Source organism: Typopeltis vanoorti, chromosome 18 (assembly GCF_054136105.1).
Source record: "Typopeltis vanoorti isolate ZY-2024b chromosome 18, IOZ_Tvanoo_1.0, whole genome shotgun sequence".
Taxonomy (NCBI): Eukaryota; Metazoa; Arthropoda; class Arachnida; order Uropygi; family Thelyphonidae; genus Typopeltis; species Typopeltis vanoorti.
In genome coordinates this window covers 56,993,792-57,017,463 of record NC_143566.1, presented here as the reverse complement: position 1 = coordinate 57,017,463, position 23,672 = coordinate 56,993,792, and the positions used below count along the sequence as shown (strand labels likewise).

Sequence of the window (23,672 nt, the reverse complement as noted above, 5' to 3'; positions counted from 1 at the left end):
AATTAGCCTCTTATCTCTTCCCAAAAAAAATTGAAGCACACCTTTAACTACTTGCAAAATTTATGTGATGAATTTCACATAAATTAAGAGAATATATGTACATCTCAATCAGTGTGCAAAGTCTATATGACAGACTTGACCATGGTTCAGAGAGGCACTTACTATCTCACTGCAACATCTGAACAAGAAATATATCCTTGTTAATATGAATGCAATGATAAATTTCATTATATCATTTTTGGATGATAACACGTAATTAGTCAACTACTCGCAAAATTTATATGTGATGAATTTCACATATAAATTAAGAGAATATATGTACATTTCAGTGTGCAAAGTCTATGTGGCAGACTTGACCATAGTGATTGTTCATTTTAGAACAATCACTTTTTATGCAATTTATATTTCAGCCAAAGCCATCATCCGATGCAAAACATGAGAAAAATCAAATACTAGTAACTTTTCCTAAACAGGCAGTCTCAGCTTTGTCATCTGCTATAAACTGATGTATGTAAGGTGATATCCATGATAAGTTTCACTAGTAATAGTTTGAATGGAGGTCATTTCTTTTCTTCAATCACAAAGGCCTAAAATCACAAAAGCAAACTATATAATCTAGACTTCCATCAACTCATCACAACACTAAATATGGATATAGGTCAGGCCTGCACAACTTGATTGTCTTTGAGGGCCAAACCCAACTTGGACCACCTGACCAAGGGCCAGATCACTTCGGGCCTAGAATCTTAGACCAGTCCACTGCAGCTAAACTTAAGTAAATTTGTTACTAGGTCTACAGTAAATACTAATTAATATGCATATTTAATTTTTTTAGTTAAAATTAAAATTATTTACAAACAGATATAGCTGCAAAATTTCTCAATAAAAATCACTTAAACATAAACAAAGTTTACTAATAATTTCACTGAGAATATCACACTTATTCTCAGTGACACATTGCATTTCTTTGTTGCCACTATTTTATCAAAGTTTGGTGTCATGTTTGAAGTGGCCGTTCTTAATATGGCCTCTAAATTGATATCCCTTAAAGATAAACACTGTTTGATTTTGTAAGTTAATGACCGAAACTGTTTGTTCACAAGTACATGCTCCCAAACATACAAAATACCCGGTAGACAGTATCCAACAAACTTTTAAATTTATCCTGATCCAGAATAGAATAAAACTCTTGTAAAATACTCTCCCTATGCTTGACCTGACAGTTTTCAGAACACTGGAGATTAATATCTTCCATCTGGAGTTCAACAGGTAGATTTCCTGCTTCAACAGAAAATGGATCCTCAATCACTTTTATGCAGACTTCGTCTTCATTACTAAATGGCATTCTTTTCTGAAACTCCTCACTTAGAAGTGATATGTGCTTCTTATATTTTCCACCCACCATTGAATGATATTCTGATGGAATATTCTGTCGACAAGTTAAGAAATGTGACATATCCCCCCCTTAGCAAGTTGACTTTCAAACAAACTATTTCATTTTGAATGCCTTTATAAGAGACATTACAAAAAGTTGGCAGTGCCAACTTTGTGTAATACGATTCGTTCTCGTTCATAGACATCAAGTCGTTATCACGGAGCTTAACTTTGAATTTCCCCGCAGCGACACTAGCACTAATAAAACCTCGAAGCGATTATAATAATGTTATTAAATGACAGTGGGAATAACTCCAAATGCAATTTATTGTTGAACTGAAAGAAACATGATTGTGACATTAATCGCATGAACGTAAACATGCAGTCTTAGTAAAAATTTAATTCAATGCTAGGAAAAAATAGTCTAATTTCACATTACCCCATATGATTAAACAAATCAGTCAGACAGACAGGCCAAAATAAATAGCATTGCAGGCCACAGGCCTGATATAGACCTTATCTGTCCAACATACTTGATCGTAATTTTAACCAATAGCTTCTTTTGAGGTCTGACCTTCTCACACAATCAGTGTATTTAGGATAGCACTGCTTGTCAGTTTACATGTTCTATAATTTTGTTTATATTTAAAGTATCGTATATTTTGAAATATGTTTCTTTTTTGCACAAGATTCAGATTGAGGCTTCTATTTATAAGACCCGTAAAAATTTAAGTTTCTAAATCTGATGTCCCTTTCTCTTTCATTTCACACCCAAGCTAAAAGTATTTATTGTTCTATTATTTTATTATTAATAACTATTTTACTTTAACTGGAATATGTCCACAAAATGTTTTAGTTTATAAAGTAACTTTATGGCTTACACATGTAACAAAAATTATACAGAACTAGTTCCAAATATATTTCACCCAACATTACATCACAGAAACAGACCATTAACTGTATTCAAAAAATGAATAACGTCGTAATTCACGAGATAATAGCTCGCATCTCAATTGCAGCCGAAGTACATGATATTGCACTATTGAATAATTCAAATGAATAATTGTAAAAAAATCTATAGATAAAAAATAATATAATAATAAAACTTATGAATAGTTAATAATGATCACTTCCCAAAACTTGGATCTAATCAGTTCAAGGTTTGGACGATTTCGAAGTTTCATGTTTCTAAAGACAATTGAATTCACCTTGCTGGAATGAAAAAGTTTAGTCTGGGTCAAAGGAACTCTGTCCAATGTCAATAGCATGCGAAACAAGGCCAGACTTCTTGTATTCCCAAATATCTAATGTTCTTGATGTTCTAATCAATGCAGTCCATCCAAAATAATGATTGCATGAATACTACTGAATACAATCATAAAATGGCTTACTAAGAGATAGGTCAACATACAGTATTATCAGCAGGGGATCCAACAAAAAGTTAAATCAATAAATTAAACAAATTATTAGATAATGTACAATCATGAGATGCCACTACTATTCAGAAACTATGAATTCATCACACTCTATAGTAGACTGTATTGGATCTCCCACTTACTACCTTGCAACACATCCCTCATCATCTTTGGAATCTCACTGGCCATTCCAGTTCTTATATCAAAAACGATCAGCAATCTGCCTAATAATGAGATTATGGTTTCTTTTGATGTAGTCTCACTTTTCACCAACATACTACTACTACTACAAGAAACTTTGGTTTTTAGAATCTGATTTTAGGATATTATTAATCTATTTAAATTCACCAATGTAGGTTATTTTAAAAGGAATAATAAGTTGTTCAAGCAAATAGAAGGAACAGTGATGAGATGTCCTATCTCACCAGCATTAGCAGATTTTATGGAACATTTAGGAAAATAACTCTTTGATACTATATTCCCTTAGCCTCGTATATGGCTGTGTTTTGTTAATGATATATTCACAATCTGGTCCCACACTGATTCAAAATTACTTCAGTTCCTAGAGAAAATAAGCTCCTTGTATTCCTGTATCAACTCTATTGAACCAGTCCAATAACCAAATACCCTTTGGATAACTTAATTATTATTAATCCCAGAGGTCATGTTTAATTTTCAGTTTATCGTAAGCCAAGCTGTACTTAGATGCATTCACCCATGCTCAACCATCATTCATCGCAAAAAATGGGTATTATCAAGATTTTATACATAGAGCTTATATGATCTACTCTTCTGATTCCCTTGTTAGATGAATTGAATAAAATTAAAAGCAATCTGATATGTAATCAATACAATAAAACTACCATTCAAAAATTTTAGTGATAATTATCATCCTTCACACCAGACTACAATCTGATATGAAAAGAATTTCAATACATACCTTAAAAGGAACCTTGGAACAAATAGCAAGGATTCTTCGAAAATTCAATCTGTATACTTCCTTCAAACCAGCTGGAAACTTACTTTCTTTCTACCATCCACAAAGGATGCATACCACCTCTTCCCTTACCAGGTGTCTCAAATACCTTCAGTTCCAAACTATTGTTTAGAACTGAAGAACATCAAAACTATATTAGTTTTTTGGATATGTCTGGCCTTGCTTCACACACTATTAATACTAAGCAAAGTTCTTTGGAACCAGACCAGATTAAACTTCATTCTAGCAAGGTCAAATTCAATCGTCAAAAAATAAACCATTCAGACTGCATGCCAATATCCAAATTTTGGGAAGTGATCACTATTAACTGTTCATAAGTCATGCACTTGAATTATGACCCATTGTTTTTCATCTTTTGAATGTAGCTAATGGTCCATCTCATTGACAAAGTCCATGTAATGGATGAAATATATCAATTTTTGAATAAATTCCAATTCTAATTTTTGCTACATGTGTAAGCCATAAAGTTACTTTATGCCAAGTGCACAAGTCCCATTAAAAGTATTAATTTTTTTTGTTTTATCTATGGATATTTTCATTCCAAACTGTTCTACTATTACTAAATGATATACCTTTCTGCAAGTTGTATTCCATATCTGATATTATTACCCAGTCATTTGAAAATAACATTTATTGTATTATTCTGGAAAATATCCGAGTTACTCAAAGTGTTGTATTTCGTTAATATAAATATTAAAGTGTTGGATACAGAGGACATCCCTGACTTACAACTTGGTTCATAGATTGTTTTCCATACATTTAATTTTTTATTTCATTATTTTTGTATAGATATATATTCAATATTGCCTGTAATAAAATATTAAATATATTTATTCTTTGTAATATATCAATGTATTTTTACTTTATCAAATGCTTTTTACAATCTATAAACAAAATGCGTTTCTAAATTAAATTCCCTTTTCTCAATAAGCAGCTAAAAAAAAAAAAAAAAGCTGTATCCACCCGTAGAGAAGCCTTTTCTAAATCCATTTGTATTTAATGTTTTCACTAATTATTCCACTATATATTCTGTAGCATACCTTCAATAAACTAATAAACAAACCTAATTACCACTAATTAGATTTTCTTTTATCCCAATTTTTAAATATACATATTACTATACTTGTATTCCATTCTATTGATTTGTCCATTTATATATATTTTATTTAAAAATTTTAATAATCTCCAATGAAATTTTTTTTCTGGCAAATTTATATAGCTCAGAGTTTATCCCATCTTCTCTAGGTGATACTATTTTTTTTTTTTTTTTTTTTAATTTAGGTTGTCCTTCAATTCTTCCATGTAAGCATTTTCCAACTTTTCTTGTTATTTTATGTTAATATTACCTGTCCAAAGATCTGTAAAGCAATGTAAGAATTCTTTTACATTTACTTCACAATTTGCTTGTTTTATCTACATTCATATGCTTTAGTATTGTTATAAGTATTGGGTCTTATTTTGCACTGTCCAGCAACTGAGGATGGGATGTTCAGTTTTTATAAAAACCTGAAATTTCAGCAGAAATGTTTTTTTTTTTTTTTTTTTTTAAGTTTTGGACTGAAGAATGATTTATTAAACTGGTCAGAAAGATTCATTATTATTTTGCTGTTAAGCTGAGAGATGTAGTAAATCGTTATATTCAAATTCACAGATCCACCTCGCTTAAAGCCAATTTGGAAAAAAAAAAAATTTATATTAAGCAGCTGTAAATTAACCATTAACAAGAGATCACTTTATTCAACACAGTAAATTAAGTTGATTTCTCAAGCTAATAACTGCTGGCCTGGTTGGCCGAATGGTTAGTGTATCAGCTCTCCAGCCAAAAGGCTGTGGGTTTGAATCCCACCGAGGACATGGATATTTGTGATTGTCTGTGAAAATACTAGTAGTGGTAGTGAGCAGTAGGTGGTGTTGATGTAGATGATACGGTATGCTGTAGTTGGTGGATTGAGTGGGGAGCAGTCTTTGGACTGCTTGGAGGTGTGACGTAATAATAATTTAGATGTTAGGACTTCCAAGACAAAATTAGTAGCAATTTTATCTGTTAGCTTCTGTTAACTGCATGTTCTTTAGCTGCTTTGTTTTGTATGGGAAAGGGGAGAAAAGAAGGATAACCCTCTTTTTTCAAGAGGGATATTCCTGATACTGCATGAGAATGGCTATCTTCAGCTGAGGAGCCATTCCTTCCTTGCACATCTCATAGGTTTGGAACACAGTTCATTCAAATAAAGTTAATCAGTTAATTATTCGTGTGGATTAATTTCTATTTTTACTAATAAAGATATTAAAATATAAATTATGGCAGGATACTTGACACTTGTAGATATTGAATTAGTTTTAAATTGGAGTAGTAGGGGAAAAGATACATACCATGCTTTACTTTTTTCCTATCCCTAGGAGGCTCCTTCAATGCTCGAATAATAAGTGAAGCAGCACTTGGCACAACTTCAATTTGTGCTTGTCTGTTCTGTATAATTAGCTTAACAGTAATCTTTAGACCCTTCCAGTCAGCTGTTGCTTTAGCAATGTCATCACCAACCTTCTTTGGAGACTAAAAAAATAATAATAATAATAAATAAATAACAGTACGGTTTTGCTTATGAGTTTTTCCCCCCTACTAAGAATTATTCTGCTTTTCTCCCCCCCAAAATTTTAAACCCATTGTAAAAAAATGCTTTGCATCTGTTTACTCTTCAGATCAGAAGCATAAATTGTTCCAAGAGCTAATTAATATCTTTACTCAAAGAACATATCCAGACACTCATAACCCATCTTTGAAACTTATCACAGATATTGTTTCAATTGTCACATAGCATAGGGATACAAGATACAATTTCAAAACATCAGCACCTTGACCATCCAAGTGAATAAATATTTGTGTAGATCAGCAACAATCTCACACACACAACTAATGTGTTTGGAATCAGTTAGGATGGAACCAAAACAAAAGCTCTGGCACCGAAGGCATCTGTTCCCTTTAATATAACCCTATAAGCATTCACATCTTCACCAGAAGAATGAAGGTGTGCCAAGAAAGAGGGTAATGCACTTAGTTCATGCTGCTAAATCAAATGCTATTTATACCATAACCAATAGTTTTTAGCAACAATCTCACACACACAACTAATGTGTTTGGAATCAGTTAGGATGGAACCAAAACAAAAGTTCTGGCACCGAAGGCATCTGTTCCCTTTAATATAACCCTATAAGCATTCACATCTTCACCAGAAGAATGAAGGTGTGCCAAGAAAGAGGGTAATGCACTTAGTTCATGCTGCTAAATCAAATGCTATTTATACCATAACCAATAGTTTTTAGCAACAATCTCACACACACAACTAATGTGTTTGGAATCAGTTAGGATGGAACCAAAACAAAAGTTCTGGCACCGAAGGCATCTGTTCCCTTTAATATAACCCTATAAGCATTCACATCTTCACCAGAAGAATGAAGGTGTGCCAAGAAAGAGGGTAATGCACTTAGTTCATGCTGCTAAATCAAATGCTATTTATACCATAACCAATAGAAAATTTATGCAACTGAAATGCAACTTATAGTATTTGTGTTTTACACTAATGTTTTTAAACATCTGCAATACCTCATTTCTGGAACTTTTATTCAAATCTTATAATTTCAGTAATTCTCATAAGCTGTTTTATTTAAAGCACTTCCAAGAAAATCTTCAAATTAAATGCTCTTCAGCTTATTTCAAGAATTCAGATATGCTAAATTAATCTGACTGGTACGATTCTAATGTGATAGGATTATCATCCTGGTATTCATGCATAATCATTATATGCACTTAATAAATGCATGCAAAATAACAAGTTTTCTTTTGTTTTAAGACATCATATTATCACACACTTAACATTTTCCACACAGTATCAAATTAAAATACTCTATATAACAAGAAAAATAAAAACTTGGAAACAAAAACTAAGCTTCATATATAGTCAAACTTTTTTATGTAAATAAAAAGATGGATTAATCCCAGCCATGAAATATTTTACTTATTGCATATTAATACTATGAGCAGGATAAAAATCATAATCCAAACTCTGAAGATGAAACATGGGACTTTTCAAGCCACTTGTTTCCTAATAAGCAGGATAGTGATCTCACAGCCATTAGGATGTTACTATCTGAAACTATTACTGGCCATTTGATGCCATTATTTATGACACGTCACCTGATACTGTCAATAACTTGACTCAAATGCCTACATTAATTTTTAGATTATAACAGCATACTTATGAAGTATACCAGATTTTATCTGCAATTACTGTACCTCTGGTTAACCGAATTAAGACAACATGCACAGGCAACTGATAATGTAATCAACTCAATACTGATAATACAGCAAATATTGCTATAACAAGCTGCTGAAAAATCCAAACCAAAATACCACACTTATATTATAGGAAACATCCCACTATAAACCTATTCCTGTAGTCGATTGGTTGAAAGAGTTTGCTCTACTAGGCATCTGCTAAAAGAATTTGACAAGACAATGAAAATAGAAGCACTGAAAATGTCAACTGCGTCCTGAATGGAGAATGTATAGAACAAACACTACTTTTCAGATATTTAGGTGCAATTTTTTAGCAAAGGTGACAAATTATATATGGAAACAGACAACAGAACTACCAAAGCTGGCATGATAAGAAGACAACTGAATACGTTCATATGGAATAAGAGAAATCAGTCTAAACACTAAAAACTGATGGATCTGAGAGTTAGAAATAACACTTGATCAAAGACAGGAGTCCACAGGTGAGTTCTGAGAAGATTAAGAGAATAAGCAGATGGCATCAATGGCAATTTCATATTAAAAAGGAGGATATTAGGAAAGATCTTGATCTTGTAATCTCAGGTGGTATGATGGTCACTTAAACACAATGGGAAAGGAAAGATTAGCAAAACAAGTATTTTTTGTCAGAATGGCATAAAGAAGTTCCAGAGGAAGACAAACCTTTAATTGGATTATAGATGTGTCTTCGAAAACCAAAATACAAGGTTCTGATAGTATTGGGAGATAGATAACAGATTAATTTGGAGAAGAATTGCTGATAGGAAGTTAATAATGATCTCTTATGTAGTACTATTGCAATATCCCCCACCCCATGGGTACACATCAGGAATTTAATGATGCAACTGCTGAACAGAGATGTTTTCTATTTTTTTTTATCTCATTCTTTTTTACTATAATAAAAATTATCATGAATCCACTGTGTGACATCCTGCCAAAAATCTGAAGTTTAAATTATTAAATGAAAGTTGAATATAACCATATTAATCTGAGATCTAACCAGAGCAATGACAACCGCACATCAATTTTTAGAGAGAAAATTCATCAGATATCGGACTTTAAGCACACATGACAAGTTCAAAGTTCTGTGAAGTAGCTAATTTGCAGATTTTTCTTAAACCTAAATTATGTAAAACTAATGCTAAGTCATCTGGCTTAATTTCATATACGTCTTAGAATTTGTTCATTTAAACTCCTAATACTAAATGGACATCAGGACTATGCAAAACACTTGTTTCCCCAGTGGCTTGTAAGATGTATTGGTATTATTAAGCTCAAAATACAGCTAGCAAGCCTACAATACAGATTCACGTGGAAGTGTCAACTCTGATTGGATGACCAAGTGAATATTTTACTCCCAGCCAACTGTGTGGAACTTGTGTACTGTGAATTCTCTTTAGATGACAGATTTAACCTGGTGCAAGCCGACAGCCTAATTACTTTTTCTGGTTTCAAAAAAAAAAGTAATATTTGGTCTTGAAGCAGGTCCTGGTTTACAACCATTATCCTACCCATATTATAAATGCACAACAGGTTTACATTTTGAAATGATGGAAGTCACATTAAAAAACAAAACAGTGACATTAACATCTTATGCAAGCAGATGAAGGTAAGTATTGAATGTAAATATAAAAAAATAAGTCTTAAAACATAATAAATAAATGAGAATTTTTGAATTAAAACAAAACTATAGTAAGTTTTGTTTGAATGGCTTTTCCCTTCATTCTTCTAAGTATACCAACTTGTCATTAACTTTAATCTAATGACTGAAATCCTATCAATTTAAAATTTTGCCAAACACATCTTTAGATAAACTTTTATTCTAAAAAGAAAAATTCACTCAATGTCTTTCACACACACAGACACCCACCTACTCAAGTGTAACATGCAGCATTGAATATAGGACTCGCTTTGAACTCGCGTCAAAGGACTCGTGACCTTCCTGATGATGCTTCACCATTTCTTTCTCCCCTGTACTTCTCTTATCACTTCTAGTTTAAGCCAGTGATTCTTGATATTTGGTCAATCCATCTGTTGGAGAGTTCCCTCTTTTTCCACACAGTTTACCTTGGGTGATTATTTTTTTTACAGGCAGTTTTTCCTTCTATGTGTCCAAAATATTGCATAATTCTCTTGTCAATTATTTTTGTAAGTATTGTGTGGATATTCAGTTCTAGGATACTTTTGTTTGTTCATTTTTCTGTCCAAGACATTCTTAACAATCTTCTCCAACACCAGAGCTCAAACGCCTCAGTTCTTCTATCATCTTCTGCCATTGTTCAAGACTCAGAAGCATAGACAAAGATCGAAAAAACTAAAGATTTCTACAAGCTTCTGGAAAGACTGCACAGGTAGATGTGCCAGTCTTTCCAGATCTTAGTTAGTCATTGCTTTCTTAGCTAGTGCTATTCTTATCTCTTTTGTTATTATCGTCTGAGGTAGAAGGAATTGAAATTGTCAGCAATTTCAACTATGTCTATCTCTTCTGCGTTGTTTAAAATCATTATTTTGGTTTTATCTTTATTTGTAAACCATGGCTTAAGCTTTCCCATTCTAACTGATTTAGGATGGATTTTAATTGTTCATTTGTGGCTATTATTACTGTCATCTGCATATCGTAGATTAGTGACTGTCTGCCTATTTTAATGCCTCTATTCCACTTCTCTAGAGATCTTTTTGTTATCAATTTTATTGTAAAGGTTGAATAGTAATGGTGAGAGTATGCATCCTTGTCTTGATCTTTTTCCAAATTGGAATGCAGGGGATGTCGAATATAGGACAAAAATGCTAGAATGTGAAAAATTAATTCCTATTATTAAATATATTTGAAATAAAAAATTTTGAAATTTTGAAAAATGTTCATAGGTAGCAAACTAGTTGAAACTACACTCTACAGCCACATATAATTAACAGTATTAGTAGTACCAGAGAATTCAAGGCGATTTTTATATATTCATGAAGGTACTAAGGGGATCTGACTTGTCAATCCTTCGGTATTTCAGTGACATTCTGCACAGTTGCTCCTCAAAAGAATAATCAGTGCAGATTTAATGGAAATCAGAAACCGATTTTTAATTGATTTCCTTTTAAAAAAAATATGGCAAGATGAGATTTGAAGACATATTTGCTGATGTGAACACTAACATTCCAAGACAGCAGTTAAGAGAATGAATACAAATGCAGTGGATTCCAGTTAATTGGGCCATATCAGGAATAGCATAACCTGGCCCAATTAAATGAAGTCGCATCAATCAAGAGTTAAAAGGATGAGTGTACATAAGATAAAATACAATTTAAGATAAGCTTTTTGTTTGTTGAGAAGCAAAATTATAGACTTATAGATGAACTTAATTGGCTTGAATATTTGCTATAAAAATAATATCATGGGGATGCTTAAGGGTCAAAGCTGTATAACTAAGAGGAGACCCCAACATAGCCTTTAAAAAGAATGCAAAGAACCAACCAGGGATTCTGATCTAATGTCCAATCCTCACCTTCTCGTGGTGCACCCTGTTAGGTATCTACCTGGATACTGAACGAACGAGGATGGCCTGGCAATTTGGGATTTAGCCAACCAAATTGTATTCTGATTGGCTTAAACCACAATATTAAATGATGGTACAACATGACACAAAAAGTGTACTGACCCACATGGTTTCCTTTTTTCAAATTGGAATGCAGGGGATGTTGCATATAGGACAAAAACATTAAAATATGAAAAATTAACAATTCCTATTATTAAATATATACTTGAAATAAAAATGTCCTCAAAAGGACATTTTTAAGTCTTTTGAAGTCTTTGAAGGAGACTAGATATGATATTATAAACTTTGATTTTTTTTTTTTTTAAATAATTCCAGTTATTTTTGGGTATTTACACATGCAGTTCATAGCATTCTAAGAATGGAATTGAGCATTCTAAAAATGCTCAATTCCATTCTTAGAATTTTTGCTTATTTTGCTCAATTCCACTGCAATTAAACAAATTCAGCACAGGTATTTAGTACAGACAGAGCATTGCCTTCCTGCATGAAATAGTCATAATCCAGTACCAATTTTTCAATTATCCTGAGTGGTCACTTACAGTGTCATACTATCACTTTCTCATTCTTCTGTCCTCTGATGGTTTGTTGCAATTTCCTCTTCAAATCTTCATTTTGATTATAGCATTGAAGATTATTTTTAATGGATGCAAAGTGTTCAGTTTCTGATATGGTTCATGTCTGATTGGACATCATTCTCATTACTGGCTGAATCTAGCACATTAATAACAAAATGCTTAAAACCACAAAAGAGTTTTAGATGCTCTTGATGTTCAATTCCTTACCAAACTGCTGGCCATAAATTGTATTAACTTTATAGTTGACTTCCTTAGTAACTGCTAAGAACTAGTAATATTTTTCTTGGTTTCCATTCTAACTCACGAAACAATTCTTAAAGCTGCATATATCATCCATGCATTTTTGTTTGCATGATACAACCGATAAACTCTCCATTCTAATTGCTTTAAAGCATGGAGGTACTTTTTCCCTTTTTCCAATAACTAAGCTTTCATTTATCAGTTCTGACAGTAACACTTACACAATCCATTGCTTTTACTGATCCAAACAGTGTAGTGTGTTTATCAATAGGAACAATCCAGTGTTGGCACCATAAAACAGCCTTAATTCATCAGCACAAAATTTTTGAAGCAAGATTATGTAATTTTTACAAAATCCCATGTAGTAAAGATTACCAGCTATCCTAATTAAACAGGTATTAGACTTCTTATTAGACTAAACTTCCCAAATAAATGAAGCAAATTATTTTTATATTCTCATTGTTTTGTTCTTCTAGATTTGTCTAGAAGGCTAAAAGCATCTGTAGAAGAAACTAAATGTCTGGGTAGAAAAGTAATGAACTCATAACATTATGGGTCATTAGTTGCTACTTAATCACTCTTCTGAAATGGGTCAAGAACTTTTAGTGGAACAACTCTAAAATGTGAAAACAGTATCTGCACTGGAAGATCATTTGAGTACTACAAGGTTTCTCAATAGAAGAGGAGAGTACCATCGTCAGCAAAAGGCTATTTAAATGTTTTGTTTGATGAAAAGGCCATTCCATAGGGAAAAAAAAAAAAATGCTGTCACCTAAACAGTCCAGGATGTGAAAAATTAAGTTAATTTACCTGTTATCCAAATCTATAATTATAGATCTTCATTAATTTGCTAGTAAACTGTACACTTTAAATATGACCAACATCTACAGCTTTCAAGTCCAACAGAAAATATGCATTAGACTACAAAATAACAAAATGAAACAGCTCAGCCTTTCAGATCATATAGTGCAATACTAAGGCAACCCAGATCAAGATCCATACATATGCTACAATTATCTAATTAAAACTTAAATAACTTCAGTGAAACTTTTTCAATAAACAATTTAAAAACTTACCAAGCCAAGAGGTCCAACCTTTGGTGCAAGAGAGGAAGTGGCACCAACTTCACCACCTACAACCCTCAGATAAACTAAGAAAATAAATTCAATTATATGGAGTGCAACAAGTCAATAGTATCATGAAAATAAAAAATGGATAATAACTAATAGCACTTAAATATTCTTTAACTTTGCAGTAACTGGTTCTCCAAGTGTTGTCAAAACTGCCCTAAAACTTTGTAGAATTCTTAAAAATTCAATTCTTTTTAAGCCAACAGTTGGAAAATCATTTCAAGAAAAGAAATTAGAATAAGGTGATAGATGAATGTCACCCAGTATGGGACCCACTAATAGGTTCAACTCTCGTCTCCAATAATACATGCTATCTAGGAAACCAGGTTCACTATCAGCTGTTTCAACAAAATCTTTGCAAACATCTAACTGTTCTGGGTTTTTCATGATCAGTGTGGAACAAACTTTGCATAAATTATAGATCTAGCAATACTTTGCATTTTTTTATCCACCAATGCAAACTAATATGGAGGCAAATTATGAATTTTTGTAAATTGCTTTCTACACATCCTTCACCATAATTTCCTTGGTATACTTTCAGTAAAAAAAAAAAAAAAAAGGTTACATTAAGCTTTAAAGCACAAAATCACAAGTTCCTCTATGACACACAACTACTTGTACATTTGTATAAATCAAATTCTCTCTCACACACACACACACAACAAATACATGTTTGGAATCAGTCAGGATGGAACCAAGACAGAAGTTCTGGCACCGAAGGCATCTGTTCCATTTAATATAACCCTATAAGCATTCACATCTTCATCAAAAGAATGAAGGCGTGCCAAGAAAGAGGGTAATGCATTCAGCAGTTCGTGAACTGCTGGATTAAATGCAATTTATACCATAAATGGAAATGTATACATATGAAATGCAAATGTTATAATTAATGTTATAATCATCTTCAAAGTGCAGCTTCAAAATATGCCAATAAGAAACTCACTCAGAACATTTTTTTTTAACAGATGAATTTGGTACTGCTACTAAAATTTTACAAAGTATTACATGAGATGAATTATATGTAATTTTTGGATGGCAACACTGGGTTTCCTTTTAAGCACTGTCATGATGCAAGCCTCCAAATTATGATTCTAATAAATATCCTTTCACGTTGTTTCAGGTCTCCAATAAGTACTATCACAAGGTTATGTAAATACTATCTGGAGATCAAGCACATTCATGTCACAGAAGGGTTCAAACCAACTGCCTGTAGAATGGAAAACATGCTCACTCAGCGAACTCGCCAATCAACTAAAATAGTATCAACTTGATTAGTTGAGGTGAGACCAACACTTTTCTCTGATTTTCTTGTACACTGAAGAAAACAGGGATATGAAGATCATTGCTCAACATAAGACATGTTTCCAGAGCAATATTAGAACTTGAACAAGTCCTATCTTCAGATATGTATACAGTACTGGAAAAAGGTAGCTGCAATTGCGAGGATTTCACCAAAATGAAAACCAGAATATTCCATTAAAAGTTTTGGCTTAATGACTGCACCAATCAGAAATTATGGCATAACTTTTTATTTGATTAATATCATTTAATAATTTATCCACAACTAAATTTTTAGTTGGTCTCAAAAGCTGAAGGCCCTAAATATTGCTTCAGTCAGTAATATTTTTTAATCAATCCACAACACAAGTTGTATTGAGACCTATTACATAACAGTGCTGTGTGTGGATGTAGCACACCTTTTGGCAACTCCTATAGGTAAAGATGACCTCACTATTGCTTCTGCCTGATATCTCCACTTCTGGGTCTGGCTCCCACTGAAGAGACCTCAATAAAGGTCAAAACTAGTCTGCGTAGTGGCCCTTCCCTTAATGCATGGCATTATGCATATCTGCAAGGAGATGTGTTTTGCATTTTGGGAGATACTGAGATGGGAGTGATGTTAGCTTGGTCCACCTTTGCTACGAGTTGCCCGGTGTCGTACTGTCCTGAAGATGTTTTCGGGTGCAAACTTTGTTTGCTCACACTTGGATAAAAGATTAAACTAAATTTATTATAGTCTAACCAAGCGAAAAATAAACTTTCAATATCTATATGGATGTTGACCAGTAGTTGCTATGTTTATACATGAAGAGGAAAAACAGGAGTAGTGACCAGTTCAGTGGAGCAGCATGTATGTAAATACCCACAGAATAGACAATGCAGAAAAAGAACATCTATGAGAAATGGTCTAGAGGGTATCAGTAAGAGGAATCGACCATCAACTCTTTTCTGAATATAATAAGTACTTAAAGGAGTCTAGTATATCAACCAAATGTGATCAGAATAGTGAGGTTTGGCAAATTTGGAATTTACAGCATTAGTTTTTGCCAGGATAGGCTGCTCATGTGAAGCTCAACCCAAGAGGGAATTTGACTTGATATGTGGGCAAAATGTTATTACAAAGTGAGAGAGAGCAACAGGAAATAAGATTGTTTTGGTAACACATAAATGGTTGAAAAAATTTGGATTCAAATCTTGTCTGGAATACGAAGAACCATCAGAGCTTCTCAACTGAAGGAGTTTTTCATTTTGATAAAATTATGGAGATTATTACTGTGTTAAGAATTACTGCTCTGTACACTACCTAGAATTGTCTATGAAATGCTAATCAACCACTCTCAACAATGATGGTCTAAAAATCCCAAGAATATGGGTGGCACATATTCTACCAAGTTTATAACCTTTGGTTTTAAGATGTCATTATAAATTATAATTAGAACTATAGTACTCCAGGATCTTAGGACCCTATTGCTGAATAAAAGCAGTAAAAGATGTGAATTTATTCCCTGGTCACGTAAAAACAGACTACAGCTTGAAGGATAATTTTTCCCACCAGAGGTCAGGCCAGTAAAATAACAGTATCAAATTAATGTCACACTGATAAAATTACAACGTGTGTGTTTGTGTCAAACTTAGTTATAAAGAGCACCAGGGGACTGATGCTCTTTATAACCAGTGATGCTCTTTATAATGGCTATAACAAGTTCATCGTTATAGCCATTACTCAATATATGATTGATGAGTTAAATCTACCTTTTTTCATTCTCAATAACCTGATTAAAAATACATTAAAAAATAAAAATATCAGAGAAAAAAAATATGATTACATACCCAGATATTTAAATATACATTTAATACTAAATGCAGTTCATTTCTATGTAATTAAAAATACTAATTGTGTGGTAGTGAAGAGTTTAGAGAAGTTGGTAAGAACTAGCATACAGAAATGGGTAGACAAACAAGCTATACTCTGCAAGGAGCAGCATGGGTTTACTAAACAAAGGTCATGTTTTAGCAATTTGCTAATATTCTATAACAATGTTATGGCTGAGTTGGATAAAGGGAATGCATACACTATGATAATGGTGGATTTTTCTAAGGCATTTGATAGGATACCACATGAAAGGCTACTGAATAACCACATTGGTATCACATTGGTGGAACTGTACTCCAGGAAATTGATGAGGCCAGGGACTTGGAAGTGTTGGTGAATAGGGAGATGAAGTTTAGGGGGCACATTGCAAAGGTGGCTACTAAATCAGCTCATCAAATCACTTGGTTGTTGAAAAATACTTTGACGAGCAGAGACAAGCAAATTATTGTTCCTCTGTACCAAGCCTTGATAAGACCTCATCTCGACTACTGTGCCCAGATTTGGTCACCTAGTTTTCTTCTTGATGGAGAGGATCCAGAGGTGGGTGACCAAGATGATAGCAGGTCTATATGGAATGAACCTTATGAGAACAGGTTGAAGATCTGTGGGTTGCAAAAATTGGTTCATAGGCAGAAAAGGGGAGATATGATTGAGACATTCAAATTGCTGAAGGGTTTCTATAGGATTAATTCAGAGAATATTTTTGAGATCAGGATTGGTGGTGGGAGAACTAGGGGACATCTATGGAAGCTGGGCAAGAGTGTGATTAGCAAGAGTGTTAAGAGCTGGGTTCTTTACTTTTAGAGTGGTAAATGAGTGGAATAAGCTGCCAGTCTGTTGTGGGTGCTATGACAGTAAATGAGTTCAAGGCAAGGTATGATAGATCCTGTGAGAATGCTGAATAGTTGTGTGGACATGATGTTTAGGGTCTATAATAATAAACTGGAGAATATGGGGATTGGAATATAAACTCTTGATTTGGATCAGGAGATAAGTGGTATACAGTGGGTGTGAATCTGGCAGATTCACACCCACTGTATACTTCTTCTCATAACCCCTCTGGTAGTGACAAGAAGCTTAAGGTTGAGAGTTTTCCCTGCACGAGAGGCCATTGCAAGTTTTGACCATCCTGGAAAATGGAGATACCTCAATATCATGTTCACCCCAAAGGGAAGCGATCCCAAACTGGGATAGCTTCTTTGAGGAAAGCTCCTCTCAAGCCCCAGCAAAGACTGTTTCTCCTTTCCTACTATCTCCTACCTTGTTTTTACCACAAGTTGGTGCTTGGTACGACATATCTCGGTACTGTCCCGAATGGACAGGGCCCATGGTCTCATCAACCATGAGATCATGGCTCCAACTGCCGCCTGACACCCCTACTGCCAGGCGGTCCAAAATCGCAAAAATAGTTCTATCTTCCCCTATCTGCAGAGAGGCTTTCTATAGCCCATTAATACAAGACTTTAGGCAGGCTAAAAGTTGGTCCCATTATCAAGGTACTTTAATTGAGTCAGCACCTGCAGAACTAAAGAGATGGGCATCTCTGCTGCACTGTTCTGTAGATGGGGCTCCTTTAAAAGTCATATCTGGTGCCTCCCTAGCATGATTGGGTAAGGGATTGCACCAGACTTCTCCCCAGGTTCGAGTATATTAACCCTATCAAGACGAGGATCAATGCCCTGCCCACTCAAGCTTGCACAGCTCAATGGGGCCGTGATGACTCAAATTGTAGGGTTGGCTGCCACTACAGTGAGACATTGTCTCATATAACCATGGGTACGGAAGAGGCATGATGCCGTGGTCTCCATTCTGAACAACTGCTTTAAAAACAAAGGTTGGAAGAAAGCGGTGGAACAACATTATAGGACCTCCATGGGTTTGCGTAAGTCAGACTCAATGATTAAAAGAGATGGTGACGTTTGGGTAGTTGATGCCTTGGTGGTGGGAATAGGGCACCCACTAGCCTATAGACATAATAAGGTAAACTATTATAAGAATAACCTAGATCTAGTTAGTATGATACGGGAGGAGCATGGGGCAATTCCGAGGTTTACCAGCGCCACCATCTCTTTACGTGGCGTATGGAGCACAGACAGCTATTAAGGACTTAAAAACAGCTTGGGCTTATGCAGAAGAATATAAAGGTTCTTTCCTTGAGGGTCCTACAGGGCACACTGGCGGCATGGCATTGCCACCAGAGAATGATTACAATGATAACTAGAACAGGCATAGGTAACACTTGTAAACGCTTAGGGCTATATCAAGTTTAGACGAGATGCCTGGACATGATGTAAAGGTGGTACTGCCCATAACCAGTACAAAGATTTTAAAAAATTAACAATAAAAAATACGACTAGTGGTATATCTCAGGGTTCAGTCCTTGGGCCATTATTGTTTAATCTATACATAATGACATCAGGCAGGGTCTAACAACAGATGAGAAATTGTTTGCTCATGATGCAAAGATGGATAGGGCAATCAGGGATGCCACTGATATTCAGCATTTACAAAATGATTTGAATAGGCTGAAAATTTGAGCAAATGAAATTGGCTGTCAGTTTAATGTTAGCAGGGTTATGCTACAAGAAACTGAGGAGGCAAGGGATATTGGCATGGTGGATAGGAATTTGAAGTTCAAAGGTCACATAGCAAAAGTTGCAAATACAACCCAGAGGATAATTACAATGTTGAAGCAAATCTTGACATCTAAGAATAAGGAAGTCATTTTGCCTCTTTATAAAACCACACCTGGATAATTGCAGGCAGATTTAGTCTCCCAGATTCCAAGGGGATAAAGAAGCTGTGGAAAGAGTGTGACGAAGAGTTACAAAGATTATATCTGGATTATGGATTTAGATTATGGAGGACAGATTGAGAGTATCTGGATTACACTCTAGTTAACAGAAGAAAGAGGGTTGATATGATAGAGGTCTATAAACTTTTGAATGGGTTATAGGATAGTCTGATGAAATTTTTCGTTATATGGAAGGTGGGGAGAGAACATCATCAGGGCATCTATGGAAGTTCAATTTGTTCGCAGTTAAGAAAGGGGCAAGAGCTAGGTTTTATCTCACAGAGCAGTGAGTTAGCGGAATTGTTTGCCTTTAAGGGTAGTGAGTGCATCTGTTGTGAATGAATTTAAGAGAAGGTATAACAGCTGGTTTGGGTGATTTATAGCCTCCCTGAATGAGTCCTTGACTCCCTGGAGGTCTGTTAGTCTTTTACTGCAATTGTAATGTCGAGGGAAGTTGGACAGCTGCTATTGTTTCGATAGGCCTATCAAGTGGAGGAATGATGTTTGCCAATTCACTGGAGCAATGACCATGAAACATCTTGTCTGTGAAAGGGTGAAGTGAGATTCAAGGAAGAGTCATCTAATTTCCTATATACAGGGTATTTCAAATTTAAGTACCTGTATTCAGAGTAATCTATAGAGAGAAAATCAATCACAGGGAAGAGATTTTAACAAAAAAAAAAAAAAAAATTGGGTTCAAAAATGACCGATTGGAAAAATATGACGTGAGCAAAAAAATGAGAATTTTGTATAGCATGTGAGCTGCAAAGCAGTATAAAAAGCAAGTGACTCAATAGCCATTTGATACAATGGCTGACAATACAAATGCACTGACAAGAAATGTCAAGGCATTGGCCTTGCTTTGTCAATGCAAAGCCAATGGCCTTCAACATTCTATGGCATGATGAAGTGCATTTCTGCCACATATAGGCTATAGGGAATCGCTGGACATTTCACCAAGTTCCCTTATGTTTGTTCACAGGAAAATTCATTATTGTGTTGCTTTTCTTGGAAAAAATCCAAACTAGACCTGTGACCTAGTCATTGCTAGGCTTTATCAGGACATGTTGAAGAGTTTTGTTATCCCACAACTGCAGCACAGTGTCAATGCCATATGGAGCACCTCCTGACGTAGGACACGAAGTGAAATTCTTGAATCAATATTTTACAAAGAAGAGAGTAACCATTTTCTATGAAATAGCTACCGCATTCCCCAGATCTTAACCCCAAAGCCAAAAGTTGCAGGGGTTATCTCAAAAGCATGGTAAAGCAGGGCAAAGTTCTTCATCTAGCAGATTTGAAAGACAAAATTGCACATGTGCAAAACCTTTCAACAGATCAGTTACATTCTGCTATAGACAAAGTAATGCGATATCAGCCACTGGGTTCTGCACAAAGGGCAGCACCTTGAACCATCCATTTATCATATCTCCTTGACAGCTACTTGCAGCACATCAGCTCTGTGATGTTTTTGTATCATATTATTTTATGAAATGAGCAAAATAATCAAATAACTTCATGTGTCAGTAAATGAATAATTTCATAATCACATAAATCTCAGTGGCGTGAGTGAGCAGGAGAAAATTACATTAATGTAATTTTCTCCTGCTCACTCGCAGCACCACATTTCTCGTATTGTTAATTTAATTTTCTTTCATATCAATATCTCTTCCCCATGATCTGGTTAAGGTACCCACCAAGTTTCAGGGTATTTTCCTACTGGTTTTCTCTACAGACTGCTCTGAATATGGATAGTTTAATTTGAAGCATGCTGTGTGTGGAGAGGGGAACATAGGCTGCATTTCCATGATTGTGACTCTCACTGTCCATGAAACTGAAATCTTAAAAGGAATAAGAGTCATACATTTTATTTTATTTTGCATTATTTTTTGTTTGTTGATTCAAAAGTATATGTCACACAGTATGTATTCCTAATTTTAAAAAAATTTTCCATATTGCTGGTGAAAAGGCGTGATGTTAGTAAGCTCCTGATTTCCTGAATTTTTTTAAGATTGGTGTATTTTTTAGTACATTATTGTAGTTTTTAGTGTATTTATTGTACTATAGCATTTAATAACAATTGTAAAAATATTATTAATTTTTAGTACTCTTAAGAATTGCACTTAAGAAAAACATTGCTGCAGTAATAATACAACTGAGGATAATTTGACATTGGAAATATCCCGATTAAAAGAAATTAGAAAATCAGCCAGAGAATTAGAAAATGGAAAAATATTTAACGAAACAGACAGAATAAGAAAAAGGATCTGAACAAGAAAGCACTGAATTTGTTAATAATAATAATAATTTAAGTCTATTGAAATCTAAGAAAAAAAGGTGATATGGTATGGTGATTCAATCATGAAATTAGAATTTGCTGAGTCACTACTTTTAGTTTCTTATGAGAGAAATTTAAAGATATGATAAATGTAATCTAAAAAACAGAAAAGAAAAGATATAGTATTTCCTGAAGGAACTAAAAATTTAAGTAGCAATAAATACAGCATGAGAGAGGATATGAAAGGTCTGCTGGAAGAAGTGAGATGAATAGCTTTGAACATGGTTATACATCTGGTAAAGTGGTGTAAATATATGCTTTGGGATTGGACCTTTTGGGTATATCTTGGGAGGGAAAAGAGAAAGTTCTACAAGGCCCAACAGATTGCATATCTAATTATAAGAATACGCTAGATGGTAATTTGTTGGCAATAGGCCTGGTAATTTGTCTACACACAAATACCAGGAGCATCAGAAATAAAGCGGTTGAGTTTGTTGGTTTATTGAAAACAATTTGGCCTAAAATAGTTGGAATTAGTGAAACCTGGATACCAGGATCAGATATGGTAACTGGGATGTAAATTAATAACAAAAAAAAAAAAAAATTAAATTCGACTGTATGGACATAAAATGCTATCTGCTTACTACTTTTGGATACATTGAAATATGAAGCATAAACTTAACTCGGTATTTCAAAATAAATTTCAACCGAAAAATCACTTCAGCAAGACCATACTTCAGGACTCATGTACGATTACAAAGCTACAAAAACTGCTAATTTAAATTTGGACATCCCTATGGATGTTTACCTTAATGGCAAAACCAAAATCTACATACGAAATCATTTCTTCGAAGTACACAACATAACATTATTATTTTAATCAAATATTATAACTTACCAACTTTAATTTCAGTAGGATCGAATTTAGGAGGCATGTTGCTTTATTAAAGAAATGGTGTGGTGTGGATGAGCCAGATAGCACTACCAACAAGATGCACCACACCAAAGAATAAAAATGAAAGAAACACCACGCGGCAGAGCAATAACACCTCGCTGCTCACCAGATGTCGCAGATAGCAAGTATGCATTACTTACAGTGCATAAACGGATATTCAAAATAAATATAACTGCTAGGATTATTAAGGTTAAATAATTTTGACACAGAAGGAAAACAATTTACGTACACAAAGTTTTCATAGACATATTAATAAATAAATAGAAATATATACTCTAAGGCCTTTTTGAGTACCCAAAGAGCTTAGGTGGAATTCTTTTAGACTAAATTTTCAGGTGTAGGTTCGGATTCTAGGACAAAGCTGGTAAGAAGATAAGTTTTGTAACAACTTCGAAGCATGTAGTTAGCCAGTTTACGGGAATGAAGCAACTCGAAATTCCTGCAGATAAATTCTTTCTACCAATCGTACAAGACCAGCTAACTCACTATGACAGAAGATTAAAAAAAAAAAAACTTGACTTAAAAAAATAAATAAATAAAAACGTGTGACAAAAACTTAATAAACGTTCACCGCCCCTATATAGACAATCTGGTGGACCAAGTGGTCAGTGTATCCGCTCCCCAGCCAAAAGGCTGCGGGTTCGAATTTCGCCGTGGGCAGGGATGTTTGCGATTGTCTGTAGAAATACCAGTGGTGGTCGGAGATAGATGGCGTTCGTGTAGTTGCGGTCAATTGGTGGATTGGGAATGTCCAGAGACAAAGTTATAGAGTAGATGCCCTCCCTCGATTAGTCTTTTAGACTCCCCTGGAGGTGACAAATAATAATAATGATATAATCTCCCAGAGTTGGAAGCTCCAAAACATGAAAATTAGGTCACGACTCCGACCAATAGAAAACAACACAG

General features: G+C 34.3%; 1 protein-coding gene and 3 non-coding genes across 6 annotated transcripts in view; all 4 read right to left on the bottom strand.

The window, feature by feature from the left end:
• LOC150096689 (large ribosomal subunit protein uL11-like) overlaps window positions 1-22,865 on the bottom strand; it is a 37,850-nt gene extending 14,985 nt beyond the window's left edge. For all 3 annotated transcript variants that reach the window (XM_090408212.1, XM_090408214.1, XM_090408213.1), the window contains exons 1-3: window positions 22,710-22,865; window positions 13,532-13,605; window positions 6,157-6,337 (exon numbers count right to left, since the gene is read on the bottom strand). In XM_090408212.1, coding sequence (XP_090264338.1) covers window positions 6,157-6,337; window positions 13,532-13,605; window positions 22,710-22,746 — 292 coding nt within the window. In that variant the 5' untranslated portion in view covers window positions 22,747-22,865. The remainder of the gene's footprint in view (window positions 1-6,156; window positions 6,338-13,531; window positions 13,606-22,709) is intronic.
• LOC150096692 (small nucleolar RNA SNORA57) lies at window positions 6,698-6,828 on the bottom strand. Its single transcript, XR_016549880.1, has one exon. It is a non-coding gene; the product is annotated as a small nucleolar RNA SNORA57 (small nucleolar RNA).
• On the bottom strand, window positions 6,913-7,043 carry LOC150096691 (small nucleolar RNA SNORA57). Its single transcript, XR_016549879.1, has one exon. It is a non-coding gene; the product is annotated as a small nucleolar RNA SNORA57 (small nucleolar RNA).
• LOC150096690 (small nucleolar RNA SNORA57) lies at window positions 7,128-7,258 on the bottom strand. Its single transcript, XR_016549878.1, has one exon. It is a non-coding gene; the product is annotated as a small nucleolar RNA SNORA57 (small nucleolar RNA).
• Window positions 22,866-23,672: the final 807 nt, after the last annotated feature.